Source organism: Leptodactylus fuscus, chromosome 2 (genome assembly GCF_031893055.1).
Source record: "Leptodactylus fuscus isolate aLepFus1 chromosome 2, aLepFus1.hap2, whole genome shotgun sequence".
Classification (NCBI taxonomy): Eukaryota; Metazoa; Chordata; class Amphibia; order Anura; family Leptodactylidae; genus Leptodactylus; species Leptodactylus fuscus.
In genome coordinates this window covers 44,376,092-44,393,515 of record NC_134266.1, presented here as the reverse complement: position 1 = coordinate 44,393,515, position 17,424 = coordinate 44,376,092, and the positions used below count along the sequence as shown (strand labels likewise).

General features: G+C 41.6%; 1 protein-coding gene across 1 annotated transcript in view; it reads right to left on the bottom strand.

Annotated features, from left to right (window-relative positions):
• MXRA5 (matrix remodeling associated 5) overlaps nucleotides 1-17,424 on the bottom strand; it is a 57,308-nt gene that overhangs the window by 16,894 nt on the left and 22,990 nt on the right. Inside the window, exons 2-3 of the mRNA XM_075263661.1 lie at nucleotides 2,794-3,004; nucleotides 1,513-1,642 (exon numbers count right to left, since the gene is read on the bottom strand). Coding sequence (XP_075119762.1) covers nucleotides 1,513-1,642; nucleotides 2,794-2,996 — 333 coding nt within the window. The 5' untranslated portion in view covers nucleotides 2,997-3,004. The remainder of the gene's footprint in view (nucleotides 1-1,512; nucleotides 1,643-2,793; nucleotides 3,005-17,424) is intronic.

Sequence of the window (17,424 nt, the reverse complement as noted above, 5' to 3'; positions counted from 1 at the left end):
CATCGCCTTATTGAGATATAATGATGTCCTTTAGGGTTCTATCATTTCTATCGTTTGACGCTAAACACAGGAGAATGTTTTTTATGTTTTCACCTGATCAGAGCAATAGCTGAGCCATCCTTCTCTATTACAGTGAAGACAGAGACGTAGGTTGTCCTGGTTATTACACTAAGCCATTCAGTCATGTCCCTTCACACACAGCTGATAAGATGCCGACAAAGGAAATGCTCTATGTGTGAAACCCAAAATGGTGGCAGCTGAAAGGGCACTTTGACTTTGATAGTTGTAACATGGTTTACATTCAGACCAGTCCCTGTCCACAATGGGGCCTCGTCATTGATAGTTTTATTGAAATGAAGAACAAACCAAAGTAACTGGAAGAAACCAACCCACACAAACCTGTAATAACATATCAACTCAATACAGATATTGCCCTTTGGAGGTTCAAAGCAAAGTTCCAAATTTGTGAAAGCAACAGTATTGACTATTAACATCAAAGGGGTTGTTCCGTTTCAGACCAATATTGGGACATAGATGTTATGGTTTGTATAATGAAAAGTTGTACTATTTTTCCAATATATTTTCTGTACCTATTCCTAATTTTGTTCTACATCTCTGCTTGCTGTCCTTCTTTGTTTACTTCTAGTGGCTAAAAATCAGTCCATGGTCATATGATATACAAGTAAAAGAAATCCAGCAGCAATGGAGCATGTTGAATAAAAAACTTCTCCTTTATTTGTAGAAAACTTAAGATAAAAGTCAGCAATACACACGAGTCGTAGGAAAAAGGGAGGGGAAGCGTCAGACTTTTTCCGAGCGGGATCCTCCAAGGAGGCATTAAGGAAATAGAAAACATTTGGAATACGGACAGGCTGAGTATATACTTTTCCTTACCCCTTTTTTCCTATAAGATTTGGCATATGATATACAGTCCATGGTCATGTGATGTACAGTCCATGGTCATGTGATGTACAGTCCATGGTCATGTGATGGACACACAGTTGCACAGCTCATTACCAGGCAGATGCCTGATTATTCTGCTGTGACTGTAACGAACTGTGCACCTTTGTCCATCACATGACCATGGACCGTACATCACATGACCATGGACCGTACATCACATGACCATGGACCGTACATCACATGACCATGGACCGTACATCACATGACCATGGACCGTACATCACATGACCATGGACCGTACATCACATGACCATGGACCGTACATCACATAACCATGGACTGTAGATTGCATGATCATGAACTGACTTTTGTGCACTGGAATTAAGCACAAAGAATGCCTGCATGCACAGATCAACAAAAACATGAGGATTTGCTAAAGAATTTATCATAAAACACATTTTTCTCTTAATATTTGACTGAAACTGGACAACCCCTTGAAACTCAATGAATAAGATCTTTTTAGAAAAAATAAAGTATGGTCCTACACAATCTATATCCTAAACACAGTGTTAGAGGATTAATATAATAGAAATAATTTCAATATATTACCTGTAGGGAACTCAAATCTTTGAAAGCCCCATTAGGAATGTTTTGCACATCATTGCTATGAATCAAAAGCATCTCTAGTTTGGATAATCCAGAAAATCCATGTTCAGGAATGGACTGGATGCTGTTAAACCTGAAAAATATATAATAACGTTCAACAAATTAGAATAGGATGGTTTATATATAGAAGGAAAAGAGAAAGGCATCCAAAGAGAAACAGTCACACATCTACTTATGGTATACTAATAATAATAAATTTTATTTATATAGCGCCAACATATTCCGCAGCGCTGTACAATTTGTAGGGTTCAAATACAGACAGAAAGATACATTACAAAGAAAGTCGTTTCACACAATGGGACTGAGGGCCCTACTCGCAAGAGCTTACAATCTATGACTTTAAAAGGATTCAGTATGTGCAGTAATAACTATAGCAGGACTGCGTTAACCCTAGATCAAACAATTCACCTTCACTGGGCCCTATGGCAACAAGGGGCTCCACCAGTCATCCTGGAATCAGCAAGGTAGTGTACATTACAGGGGCTTTCATGCTGTTTTGGGCAGAGGGTGCTGATAGAGTTGGATTACAATGGTGGAACATGGAGCTATTATCTCTGTGGTCCAATATTCAGACCTCATCTAGTGTTGTCTGACACAGAGAAGACCATGTCCTGTTCATGCGATAGGACTATAGTTATATTACAGAACTGTATCTTCTACAAAGTCCTGGGTGTCCATCACAGGACCATGGGCAGATTGTTATGCACTAAGACAAAACATTGAAGATTTCTAATAAAGGACAGCAAGCCCAGACTTTGGAAACCGCAAGTTATTAAATCAGAAAATATATTAAAGAAAATATTATTTTTAGTTATACAATGTGTAAGTTTTATTTGCTGAAACAATAAATGAACTTTAGAGTACTATAAAATATAAGAAATATAAATCTTATTGCTCATCCGCCACCCCTATGCCGCCTCCAGGGTTCTCCATCGTTTTGGCCTCCAGCGATGATTTTTTAATACAAACACAACTGCTGCAGACACCTCTGAAGTCAATGCTGCAGCCCAGAGCTGTCAATCATCTCTGGAGGTCAGGATACAGAGAAACCAACCCAAAAAGCAGTGGCGAGGGATTGGGGAGGTAAATATTACTCAATAATGTCATAGCGTTCTAAGCTTTGGTAAAAATTCAAGTGGCTGGACAACCCCTGTAAGCACAACTTCTTATACATACAACGTGTCATAGAAATTTTACACTTGAATAAAAACGTGTTATACAAACCCTAAATTGATTCTTTCCACATGTTTGGGAATTTTTGTTGGTACTGTTGCTAGAGACCGGAAAGTGCAGTGAACTTCAGAGTTGACATAGCAGGCACATGGGTGAGGACAGGAAAAAGCGCTGAGTGGAAACCTCAAGGATATGAGAATTAATGGAAACAACCATAAATGTATCCCATGGTACATTCTGGTTACTGTCTTCATTTCTGCTCCTGTAGATATACAACAAACAAAATATGTTACTTCCTGTTAATAAACACACTGACATATCAAGTTCACCCCAGAGTAGAACATACTGAACACATCTCCCCTAATGTGAATTAACATAGGGGATACCAAGTAAATCTAATGCAAAGCTCAAAAATCGACACATTCTCTTTTAACCCCGAAAAGATTGCTTAAAGTCATTATACCAAACCAGATGATTTATGGTGCTCCGAGTTCTGAGATATATAGGGTTATATGATATGGAACAGAATGAAAAGGCGACTAAGTGCTTATTCACAGCACACTGAAAAACAGACATCACAGCCATTTTTGCAACAGCCAACACATGTCCATCTTGAAACCACTCGAGTCCAATTGGGATGTTAATTTTTTACTCTTGTCCAAAAAAATGACACGCATGATCTGTGTCTATAAAAACGGACATGTGAATGCACTCATTGCAAATCATGGGTTCTATAATGGCCATGTGATGGCTGTCTCAAGAACGGAGTGAATAAGGGACAATCGTGCACTTGCACTTGCACGGACACACATAGCCGTTTTTCACAGGCATTAGATCCATGAAAAATTGCATAGCCATATGCCTAAATCCTGACAGGACTACTAGGAGAGGCTGGGTGGGAATTCTGCTTTCCCCTTCCCCACATAGTGATTGACAGTCATTTGTGTACACAGAGTAATACAGGGAAAGCTGTCAATCACTGTGTGTGGGGGGTCAGCAGGAATTTCACTGTCTCTCCTAGGAGTTCTGTCAGGATTTTCTCTGCTTTAAACTACTTTTACTCAAATATTATTCTGTAATTCATATAATTCTAGATACATGTGTTGTCTGGGACATTACCATACAGGACTGAAGCCTGCTAGGAGTAACATTGGATCCTGGAGAGGTGAGTAAAACTGTTTATTATGTTCCCTCACCTCCCCTGGGGTTCGGATTATTATACTTATAATGATTATTATAGACCCCCCCCTCCCGAGTATGATAATTGTTCATGGGTGGGCCAGTATGGGGCATAAGAGTTGGGTGGGCAACTGTGGAACATAATAGAGGTTGCAGGGTCCACTGTGGCCCCTGCAACCTCTGTTATGCCCCACAGTGGTCCCCTGCAACCTCTATTATGCCGTACAGTCTATTGTGCCACTGTGGGGCATAAAATAGGCTGCAGGGGCTGCTGTGGGACATAGTATATATATATATATGGGGGTTGGGTGAGGAGGCCAAGATGACTGTGTTGCAAACTTTACAGAGTCAAGTCACAGCTGGAAGAAATGGTCATGGAGGTCCAAAGGGAGGAGATGGGAAATGTGGGAAGACGTCTCATGCAAGCATTACTGCACAAAATATTACTGCATTGTATTCACTGTAATGTTAGCACCCCCCCCCCCCCCCCTACCTGGGGTGGTATTAAGTCTGGCAGTCCGGGGGGAAGGGGGTGTCATTTGATCATCCGTCTCAGGCAGCAGAGAGGCTAGGTTCACCACTGCCTAGATATCACATAGATCAGCGTCTCACCCTCTATTCTATAGACATATATACCACTGAGCTCATCTTCTCCCTATCATATAATCCTATATATTGCAGACGTCAGCTTCTCTCCTCTATCATATAACCCTATATATCACAGAGCTCAGCTTCTCTCTCTCTATCATATAACCCTATATATCACAGAGCTCAGCTTCTCTCCTCTATCATATAACTCTATATATCCAGAGCTCAGCTTCTCTCCTCTATCATATAACCCTATATATCACAGAGCTCAGCTTCTCTCTCCTCTATCATATAACCCTATGTATCACAGAGCTCAGCTTCTCTCCTCTATCATATAACCCTATGTATCACAGAGCTCAACTTCTCTCCTCTATCATATAACCTATATATCATAGAGCTCAGCTTCTCTCCTCTATCATATAACCCTATATATCACAGAGCTCAGCTTCTCTCCTCTATCATATAACCCTATATATCACAGAGCTCAGCTTCTCTCTTCTATCATATAGCCCTATATATCACAGAGCTCAGCTTCTCTCCTCTATCATATAATCCTATATATCACAGAGCTCAGCTTCTCTCCTCTATCATATAACCCTATATATCACAGAGCTCAGCTTCTCTCCTCTATCATATAACCCTATATATCACAGAGCTCAGCTTCTCTCCTCTATCATATAACCCTATATATCACACAGCCCAGCTTCTCTCCTCTATCATATAACCCTATATATCACAGAGCTCAGCTTCTCTCCTCTATCATATAACCCTATATATCACAGAGCTCAGCTTCTCTCCTCTATCATATAACCCTATATATCACACAGCCCAGCTTCTCTCCTCTATCATATAACCTATATATCACATAGTTCAGCTTCTCTCTATCATATTCTGCTTCCCCAATTCCTGTTGCTCCACTCAGGCCAGTGACTTCACATCCATTGTTCACATGACCATGCTGCAGTTCAGTTCCATTGAAATTATTTTGGCTAATCTGCAATACTAAGCACAGACACATTACAGTGTACAGCGCTGTGTTTGGCAAGTAGTGAAGAGGCCACAGCAATCAATATCATAGTCCTGGACAACTCCTTTATCTCTCCTGCCTTTAGATACTGAAGAGTAATATTAATAATAAGTTTGTCTTGTTCAAACTCCTGTTTCATATAATTTGTCAATACAACAGCATTAACATGGAAATCTCTACCCTTAAGATATAATACATATAATAATAACAGAGTATTTAGAGCAGAACAATATTGCCTATAGGATAAACCACATGTAACAAAAATAAGATCTGATTTCTGACAGTATAATGCCTTTTATTAATCCTGATGTCTGAAAAGCAATTGACTTATTATCCGCTATTAGGATATTAAGTTGTATTATTATGACATGCATTGACTGAATCGAATTATACAACAAAAAAAGAGTTTGACATTGAAAGTATTTTCTTTTCCAAAATGTATCCATATGACAGAATAGCTGCCAATCACGCCCGGTGACGGTGGACAAGACATCACCATAACACGTTATGCCTGGTGGAAATCGCCATATGAATTAATCAAACCATCACATGAGACCAACAAAAAAACAGGATTATTACTAAAGAATTTAGCGTTTTAAGTCCAAAGACTCAACGGAATAAAATGAAATCTTTTAGACTGTTGACAGAAGGGGTTTAAGCAGAGATAAGAGTCGATGTATGGTCAAAGGAGATTGAGGAATAAGTGGCTTCAGCGGGTCTATGATAGGGGCTTATCAAAACAAAGAATCAGACATGTTGAAATTGAACATGTCCAATCCTTCCTTCCACCAGTGTATGTCAAAGGAACTTTGGCTGAGCAATTGATACACATTAGATGGATGTGATCCTGTGATGGATGACAGTAATGGACACTAACAAGCGTAGCGTGAGCATAACCTTACAATAACATGCTGCTGTTACCACTGATAGAAGTACTATAGGTGCAGTCATAGTGCAGTAGTAGTTGTAGTAGTGGTAGCAATGATGGAACAGACTAGTGATATGAATTTCATAGTTATAGTCTTTTGAATGACAGCTGTGTATCCATTCACATCATGGGATTGGAATGCTCAATGAGGATAATAGCATTGCCTCTAATATGACAGCAGGCTCCTATTATTCTACCTAAATAGACAGCTGACATAGAGCCATTTACTGGGAAATTGTCCTCTATCTATTACATATTCTGGAAATGCAATTCCTATGAATATGCAGTCAGTATGAAGAGCAGCAGCGCCATAATCCATAACAAACTGTTGCCAGGAGACAATTATGAAAAGTTCATTTTCCAAAATATTTTGTCACCAAGAGATAATAGGAGATTTCTTGGCAGAACACAATATAATATTGACAGGCATCTAAAGCATATTACACACAGATGAAGATCTGACAGCAGAGACTTCAATGTACTACAAGTTAATCCAAATCCTTCGCTTCGCTTTATTAAATGTCCATTGTGCCGTTGCATTTCTCAGTTAATGCACAAATTTAGTTTTCTATGGTTGTACTGAATGTATTGGCAGCTACTAGGCTTCCTAAATGTGTCATTAAATCCAGTCTACCTATCTATCTATCTATCTATCTATCTATCTATCCATCCATCCATCCATCCATCATCTATCTATCATCATATATGTTTACATATGTACTTGCATATATACAGGTTTATGCAAAGTTTTAGGCAGGTATGGAAAAATGCTGTAAATTAAGAATGCTTCCAAAAAAAACCCATACTAAGTAGAGATGAGCGAGTAGTATTCGATCGAGTAGGTATTCGATCGAATACTACGGTATTCGAAATACTTGTACTCGATCGAGTACCACTCGCTGTTCGAATGTAAAAGTTCGATGCAGAACCAGCATTGATTGGCCGAATGCTATACAGTCGGCCAATCAACGCTGGTTCTTCTCCTTCCTTTAGAAGTCTTCTCCGTGCAGCTTCCCCGCGGCGTCTTCCGGCTCTGAATTCACTCTGCCAGGCATCATGCCTTGGCATAGCCGACTGCGCATGTCCACTTGTAGTGCGAGCATGCGCAGTCGGCTCTGCCCAGGCCCGATGCCTGGCAGAGTGAATGAAGAGCCAGAAGATGCCGTTGCACGGAGAAGACTTCTCGGAGGATCCAGCCCGACCCTCACTCGTGGACTTGGTAAGTATAATTGTATCGAATTTTGCCTACCCCTGAAACGAGAATTTTCCCCCCATAGACTATAATAGGGTTCGATATTCGATTCGAGTAGTCGAATATTGAGGGGCTACTCGAAACGAATATCGAATCTCGAACATTTTACTGTTCGCTCATCTCTAATACTAAGGCTAAGACACCACATAGCGAGCCACTGCGAAAAGCGCTGCGGGAAAAACTGTGGTGGAAACGCATGTGTTTTTTCCGCAGCCCTTTTCACGGAAAGTCCACAGTGGTTTCCTCCGCGGACATTCTGCCTCCATTATACCTATAAGGAAACCACCAGCGTTTCTGTAAGTATAATTGACATGATGCGATTTCCAAAGCTGCAAAGTTTTTAGAAATCCCAGCATTTGTGCTGCACGCATTTTTCGCCATTTTTTTTCCGCTAGAATCCCATCCACTCCGCATACTTCTATTTTTGAAAGCATTCTTAGTTTGCAGCATTTTTTTCTATGTTTGCCTAAAACTTTTGCACAGTACTGTAGATACAGGGTATCCGGAAAGTAAGTACACAAAATGAAAGGGTGGACTTTATATGAAGCTTTTTTTTTTTATTAATGAACATGTGACCGGAAATGCACCATTGGGGCCCTACAGGTAGACCGAGATGTCTGTTTCTTATCCCTCGCTACGCCATGTGAAAGGAGAAACGAAGACGAGAAAGCGCCTTAATGGGAAATCAGTTTAATCACTGTTACTTATTTACAAGAATTGCTTGAAGTGCTGGCCGCCTGCCTTGATGCAAGCAGTGCATTGACACACTTGTTCACAGGCTCCTGGCATTGGCCCTCACCACGATGAACGCAGCCTGGATGCGGTTCACGAGCTCTTCACAGGTTGGCACAGGCGTTGCGTACACAACAGACTTGACATGTCCCCACAAGAAAAAATCAAGTGAGGTTAAATCGAACGAGCGAGAGGGTTACAGCACAGATCCGACCTCTGAGGTGAATCAGCGGCCTCAGCAAGAGGAACCATGATGTCACAGGGAGTGATATTCAAGCCCTTTGCTGATTGGCCTCAGCGGTCACACAACTGCTGAGGTCAATCAGCGACTTCAGCACAATGCCAGACGCCGCCGCCGGAGCAGATGAAACAGGAGACACTGGAGGACACCTTCGCAATGGGGACAGGTGAGTATACAATTTTTTTTTTCCACTTCCCCCAGCTTTTTTTTAAACTTTAAAAGGGTTGTCCATTTTTTGAGGCAACACGGTAGCTCAGTGGTTAGCACTAGAGATGAGCGAGTAGTACTCGATCAAGTAGGTATTCGATTGAATACTACGGTATTCGAAATTCTCGTACTCGATCGAGTACCACTCGCTGTTCGAATGTAAAAATTCAATAAAGAACCAGCATTGATTGGTCGAATGCTATACAGTCGGCCAATCAACGCTGGTTCTTCTCCTACCTTTAGAAGTCTTCTCCGTGCAGCTTCCCCGCGGCGTCTTCCGGCTCTGAATTCACTCTGCCAGGCATCGGGCCTGGGCAGAGCCGACTGCGCATGTCTGCTTGTAGTGCGGGCATGCGCAGTCGGCTCTGCCCAGGCTCGATGCCTGGCAGAGTGAATGAAGAGCCGGAAGATGCCGCGGGGACGCTACACAGAGAAGACTTCTCGGAGGATCCAGCCCGACCCTCACTCGTGGACTTGGTAAGTATAATTTGATCGAACGTTGCCTACCCCTGAAACGAGCATTTTCCCCCCATAGACTATAATAGGGTTCGATATTCGATTCAAGTAGTCGAATATTGAGGGGCTACTCGAAACGAATATCGAACCTCGAACATTTTACTGTTCACTCATCTCTAGTTAGCACTGCAGCCTTGCAGCGCTGGGGTCCTGGGTTCAAATCCACCAGGAACAACATCTGCAAGGAGTTTGTATGTTCTCTCCATGTTTGTATGGATTTCCTCTCTTTCTACATAAGACATACTGATAGGAGAAAAAAAAGTACATTGTGATCCCTATATCGGGTTCACAATCTACATGAAAAAAAAAAAAAAAAAAAAAAAAGGTTGTCCAATTCTTGCCTGGACAACCCTTTTAACTTGATACTTAATAACATAACATTCTTTAACTTGACTAATTTGGAAATTGAAAGGCTTGTGCAGCAAGTTATCAGATCCAAGTTAAACCTCGCTACAACTGTCTACTTCATTTATCAAATTTGTTGGGATCATCGTATCCAAAGTATAGAATCTAAATTTCTCTGAATTTCTCTCTAAAACCAATAGAATTCGTCCCTATATTTTCATATTCCTAATTCACCATTAAAATGGTTTCACATGGAATATTTTTTAACTAAATCTTCCATTTTCCCATAATAGCTGAGATCATCTAAATTTCTATGTAGAAACTATCTGACCGGCACTTGTTTCCTAATCTTTTTATTTAACTTACAAAGTGGTTTAAGAGGGAGGACTGTAAAGCCGAGACTTCGACATCTTTAACTTCATAAAAGAATTATTTTGGAATATGGCCATTTAACATTATTCCTCTGATAATTTTACTTTTTCTGCTCATAGAAGCCAAGACCAGAATTGAGCTTGGAGCCAAAGTGTCTGTTCCAATTGGTCTGACATTAAATTATGTAAAATACTGAAAAAGTTTTATAAGTGGAAGCATTAAAATTGCCACTTTTCCAGATTTCCATGTATATTAAATATAGCTAATGATATCACCTCCTGCCGTTCTAAATTATATATACTAAGATGTATTTGGGCCAAGACATTAAAAGCCCAATAAGCCGGACAGCATAGACCTCAGTACACACTTACCAGTCGCTATTATACCGGTAACATGATATGTCCATCTTTAAACGCTAATAGATTACATATAGAATCAATCTACTGTACATAATGCTCTATTATTTATTGGCCCTGTGGAACATGAGCGGAAATTTCACTTCATGGAGGAGAATTATCATGACGGGAATTTTTAGTTTTCTTAGTTAGCTTTGCTGGAGTCTTAAAGGGTTTGTCGGGGATAATTTGAAACTCGATCCCTGAAGTAAACCTCCTCCCCCCACCTAATTTCTAATTGACTTTATTTTTTTAAAAAAAAGAATTATATTGACCTATATACCTGGGGCAGTCACGTGACCACCCCAGACACATTTTCTGATGATCCAGTGATGATCCAGTGATGTTCCAAAACTCCCCACTCCCGTCCCTCACATATTTACTAGAGATGAGCGAACAGCGTTCAATTGAGTACATGTTTGATCGGATATCAGGCTGTTCGAGATGTTCGATTCGAGTCGAACACCAGGTGGCAAACTCACTAAAAATTCGATTCCCCTCCCACCTTCCCTGGTGCTTTTTTGCACCAATAACTGCTCAGGGGAGGTGGGACAGGAACTATGGCAACGGAGGCATCGAAAAAAAATCAGAAAAAGTAATTGGCTGACTAATTTAGGTGACCTCTGATTTATACGAATAGTGGATTTACTATCCGGTTCATATGAGACTGTGAACTATGTGATTGTGAGACAGGGACAGATGTACAGGCAGGGTTAGTTAGTGATTACCTTTATTTAGGTGGGGATGTCACTCACCCAGCTCTTTGGGGCTCTATCTAGTCGGGATCCCTGTCAGCTTGCGATATGAGGGAGCTGACTTTTTCCCATAGGAATGCATTGACCAGCATTGATTGGCCGAATGCCATACAGAGTACAACATTCGGCCAATCAATGCTGGTTCTGCTGGAGGCTCATCTGTGAAGAGGCGAAGTCTAAGATCGGACCAGAATGGAGACTGCTGTGGACCGATCTTAGACTCCGCCTCCTCCGGCAGAACCAGCGTTGATTGGCCGAATGCTGTACTCTGTATGGCATTCGGCCAATCAACGCTGGTCATTGCATTCCTATACCGAGATGTAGCTGTGCTGGCCGTGCGCTCAGCTTGACTACTCCGGAGATGTAGCCGAGATGAGCGCACGGCCAGCACTGCTACACTGGAGATGAAGCAGAGCTGGCCGTGCGCTCAGCTCGGCTACTCCGGAGATACAGCCAAGCTGAGTGCATGGACAGCAATGCTACACCGGAGAACAGCTGCTACACTGGAGAACTGCTGAACCCTGCTGCAGACTCATTTTCCGGTGTAGCAGTGCTGGCCGTGCGCTCAGCTCGGCTTATCTCTGGAGTAGCGGAGCTGAGCGCACGGCCAGCACTGCTTTATCTCCGGTGTAACAGTGTTGGCCGTGCACTCAGCATGGCTCATCTCCAGAGTAGCCGAGCTGAGCGCACTGCCAGCACTGCTACATCTCAGCATAGGAATGCATTGACCAGCGTTGATTGGCCGAATGACATACAGAGTACAGCATTCGGCCAATCAACGCTGGTTCTGCCGAAGGAGGTGGAGTCTAAGATTGGTCCACAGCAGTCTCCATTCTGGTCCGATTTTAGACTCCGCCTCCTCACAGACGAGCCTCCGGCAGAACCAGCGTTGATTGGCCAAATGCTGTACTCTGTATGGCATTTGGCCAATCAACGCTGGTCAATGCATTCCTATGGGAAAAAATCAGCTCACGCATATCGCATCTCAATACTTACCCATCTTCGTTGTTCTGGCACTTCCTCCACTTCTGCTTGCGCCTGCACAATAGAGCTTTATTGTACAGACGCCGGCAAAAGCGAAAAGAACATACCACGCATGCGCAAGAAGTCCAGAGAAGAAGAAGCCGCCAGGACCGAAGACGCTGATCTCCAGGACACAGAAGACAGGTAGGTATGATTATGGGGGGATTGGGGCTTAGTGAGGTAGGTAGGTAGATAGGTCAAGTAGTCCATGGGCTAGCTAGGGAAACAGGGAGGAGAATCATGGGAGTTGTAGACTAGGACAGCAGAAAGCTAGTGGGAAGAATGTAAACAAATGTAGGGGATGTCAGGAGGTCCCAGAGATAGCCAGAAATCACTCAAAACACTGCTAAAGGTATTTTGGTGCAATTATTAACCCATTAATGTACTAAAATGCCTTTTTAAAAATAAATAAATAATAAAATTTTCCCAGAAAACCCTTTTAATGTAACATGAAATTTGATGATAAATTTATTGCATATTCAAGGCTACCACTTCTGTCCTGTGATGCTACTTCACCTTCTACGCCAGTGGCAGATATACTTCACAGTCAGGTATCAGGCACGTACATTCAGTCTCAATCATTCAATTCTCTACAAGGTTCAACCACTTTTAGCTGCATTTTGTCAGTATTTTTTTTCTCCACTGCAGCCATATCTAAGTACTGGGGTCGGGGCACCTTTATTGCTAGTGGCACTCACCCATTCTGCTAGCTATCCTATGGCACCTGTCCTGTCTGGCAGCCACACACGTTTTTCTCTATGTGTGCTCTCTACATGGTCTGACTCTTACTGGTGGAAACCGTCGGGGCAGCTTTATGAAGTATTGTGTTACTCATGACCAGGCCGTGCTCTGTAGATGCACCCTCTGCCGGGCTGTGCATTGGAAGGGAAATGTATTCCAGCTCACATTTCCCATTTACACCAGATTTTTGGCGTACATGATTATAAATGTTGTGACACAAATGGCTCCGCCAACTGCCCATCCCCACCATGCGATTTTCAGGAATGTGGCGAGGAGGCACAAAAGTAAAAAAGTCACAATATTTCTTTGTACAACACAAAACTGTAAAACAATAAATCTGCTCCAGTTGTCTTTTATACTTCTCTATAAATCACTATGAGGCACAAGGACATCCCTATGAGGACACAGACCTGCTGACCCAATGCTGTTTCTCAATGGATTTCCAATTGTGTCATGAAATGATCTGATATGTCTGCTACCAACACGTCTGCCACCAACATTTTTATAGATTCGGCAGATAGACCAGGCCTTCACTGGCACTCTATCCCCCTATTTATTATTTTTTATGTGTATCACTGTCTGTCACCTTTTATCACTGTGCCTCTGTGAGGATGAACAGTTACGTCTAGGGGAAGGAGCGTGTGGCCATCAGGTTCCCTCCTCCTTGCTACCAGGTTCACCTCTACTTATGTGGAGGTGGATATACAGTAGTTGCAGGATCTGGAAGTACTCGTTGGGGCGAGAGCCCATAAGGAAACCAATGAAAGTAACCCTCCCTGCTCCGGCAGAAGGCAGTTGTAAGCCTCAGGTCTCATGGTGCCTTTTGGTCCAGAGGTCTGGGAAGAGTCGGGAGCCTATTCTCTATTGAGTTGGGCTTTGTGATAGACGCCTCCCATACACTTTTTTTAGTGGCACTCCCACATTTTTTTCTCACTGGGTGTAATGTTGGCACAGTTTTAGGGCCTTAAAAAAAAAAAGTGGCTTTGTTCTGTGAACTGCAGAGTTTCAAAGTTTTAATACTGCTAAGTCCCGGCCCCTAGGGTGGGACCTACAGAAACAGTTGTGCCTTGTTAGAGGAGATTGAGAGATATGGAAGCAACTACACTGTTTTAGTAACTGTGAGGCCAAGAAAAGTGTGTAGCGTCCATTCTTCTCTATAGGAGCTACAGGAACGGTGTAGAAGAGCTCAGGCATAGGGCTCAGGACAGGAAGTAGTTATTCCCATCTGGACAATGATTTGCCCAGATGGGAATGGCCTTAGAAGTGTGGGCAAATCTGTAGTAACTGGCCAGACAAGTGGTTGACTGATATCTAAGCTATACAACCAATTTTAGACTCTTCTGATCTGGACCTGATGGCTGGAATTCTAGCTTTGGACAAACCAAATGTTTGACTAGCAAGAAATGGGTCAATGGTCTAGTAATTTCATATAGTAACATGGAAGGACATTCTTTGCAGTCAGTCGGGAACAGTACATGTATAGTATATACAGTAGTGAGCAGTACATATAGGGCATATACAGTAGTGAGCAGTACATATATGGCATATACAGTAGTGAGCGGTACATATTTGGCAAATACAGTAGTGATCAGTAAATATATGAAATATACAGTAGTGATCAGTATATCATTGTAGTAGTAAGAAGTACATATATGACATATACAGTAGTGAGCAGTAAATATACAATCTGTACTATACATCTTGGATGGTTTAAAGTCATGAAACCCCCAGAGATATAATATAATCAAGATGAGTTCCATTAACTTAGTATAACACCTCATGCTTATATAAGGAGCTCCTCAGTGACTGTTAACATGGCCATAATCCGCAGTAAAGCGCTTGTTACTCTACCAATTACGCTACTCGTGTAACCGATATATTTTTATACATGTAATGATTTCATTATAATAACACGAACTGAAGGCAATTTATATTCCCAGAACCTGAAACAAAGGTGGAAATAAATCCTTTCACATTCCTGCCAAATTATACCGTAATACTGAACATTTCACGCACATTTGTAGTTTATTTTCCCACATATATTATTACATCTGAGACGGCGCAACACTGTGATGAAGGATTGTGAAAGCTGATAGACTGAAGCTTGGGTATTTACAGAGGCTCAAATAAAAGATTATATCTGTATTACTGCGCAGAAAACTTGATATCTGAACAAGGGCAGATAAAGGCTAGAAAAGGCCTAGACAGAATGAAGCTGATGGACGGCCCACCTGTCTAAAGTTATTATCATTATCTGACACTTTGTTTGAATAGGCACCAGAATCACCAGAACCAGAGTTATTGCATTCATACAGTACCAGAACCAGAGTTACTGCATACATATAGTACCAGAACCAGAGTTATTGCATTCATACAGTACCAGAACCAAAGTTACTGCATACATATAGTACCAGAACCAGTTATTGCATACATAAAGTACCAGAACCAGAGTTACTGCATTCATACAGTACCAGAACCAGAGTTACTGCATACATATAGTATCCGAACCAGAGTTACTGCATTCCTATAGTACCAGCACCATAGTTACTGCATTCATACAGTACCAGAACCAGAGTTACTGCATACATATACTACCAGAACCAGAGTTACTGCATACATATAGTACCAGAACCAGAGTTATTGCATTCATACAGTACCAGAACCAGAGTTACTGCATACATATAGTACCAGAACCAGAGTTATTGCATTCATACAGTACCAGAACCAGAGTTACTGCATACATATAGTACCAGAACCAGAGTTACTGCATACATACAGTACCAGAACCAGAGTTACTGCATTCATACAGTACCAGAACCAGAGTTACTACATTCATATAGTACCAGAACCAGAGTTACTGCATTCATATAGTACCAGAACCAGAGTTACTGCATACATATAGTACCAGAACTAGAGTTACTGAATTCATACAGTACCAGAACCAGAGTTACTGCATACATATAGTACCAGAACCAGAGTTACTGCATACATATAGTACCAGAACCAGTTATTGCATACATAAAGTACCAGAACCAGAGTTACTGCATTCATACAGTACCAGAACCAGAGTTACTGCATACATATAGTATCCGAACCAGAGTTACTGCATTCCTATAGTACCAGCACCATAGTTACTGCATTCATACAGTACCAGAACCAGAGTTACTGCATACATATACTACCAGAACCAGAGTTACTGCATACATATAGTACCAGAACCAGAGTTATTGCATTCATACAGTACCAGAACCAGAGTTACTGCATACATATAGTACCAGAACCAGAGTTATTGCATTCATACAGTACCAGAACCAGAGTTACTGCATACATATAGTACCAGAACCAGAGTTACTGCATACATACAGTACCAGAACCAGAGTTACTGCATTCATACAGTACCAGAACCAGAGTTACTGCATACATATAGTACCAGAACCAGAGTTACTGCATTCATATAGTACCAGAACCAGAGTTACTGCATACATATAGTACCAGAACCAGAGTTACTGCATACATATAGATCCAGAACCAGAGTTACTGCATTCACACAGTACCAGAACCAGAGTTACTGCATACATATAGTACCAGAACCAGAGTTACTGCATACATATAGTACCAGAACCCGAGTTACTGCATTCACACAGTACCAGAACCAGAGTTACTGCATACATATAGTACCAGAACCAGAGTTACTGCATACATATAGTACCAGAACCAGAGTTACTGCATACATATAGTACCAGAACCCGAGTTACTGCATTCACACAGTACCAGAACCAGAGTTACTGCATACATATAGTACCAGAACCAGAGTTACTGCATACATATAGTACCAGAACCAGAGTTACTGCATACATATAGTACCAGAACCAGAGTTACTGCATACATATAGTACCAGAACCAGTCTCACTGTGAGTCCCATCTGTCAGCTTTCAATTTTTTAGATGGACAAAAACACCATATTGTATTTTTTGATGCCTAAAGCTAAGGCCCAATGTATCAGGAAGCAGTGAAAAAGAACTGCAGGAAAAACAGAGTCAGAAATACAACGTGGGATTTCTCGCAGCACTTTTTACAGAAAGTACACAAAAGAAAACACTTTCTGCTTCAGTTATACCTATAGGGAAACCGCCAGTGTTTGACATGCTGCGATTTCCAAAAACGCGACGGTTTTAGAAATCGTAGCATTTCCGCTGCACGTATTTTTCTGCAATATAGCTAATCCCATCCACTTTGCAGGGATTGTAAAATGCTATGGTTAGTGCCACAGCATTTAGGTTGCAGCAAAGCTGTGGCGTTTACACCGTGTGATGTGGAGCCCCGGTCTAAAAAAAAGTAAAGCTGATGAAAAGATTCTTCCATTTTTATTTGAACATTGAAG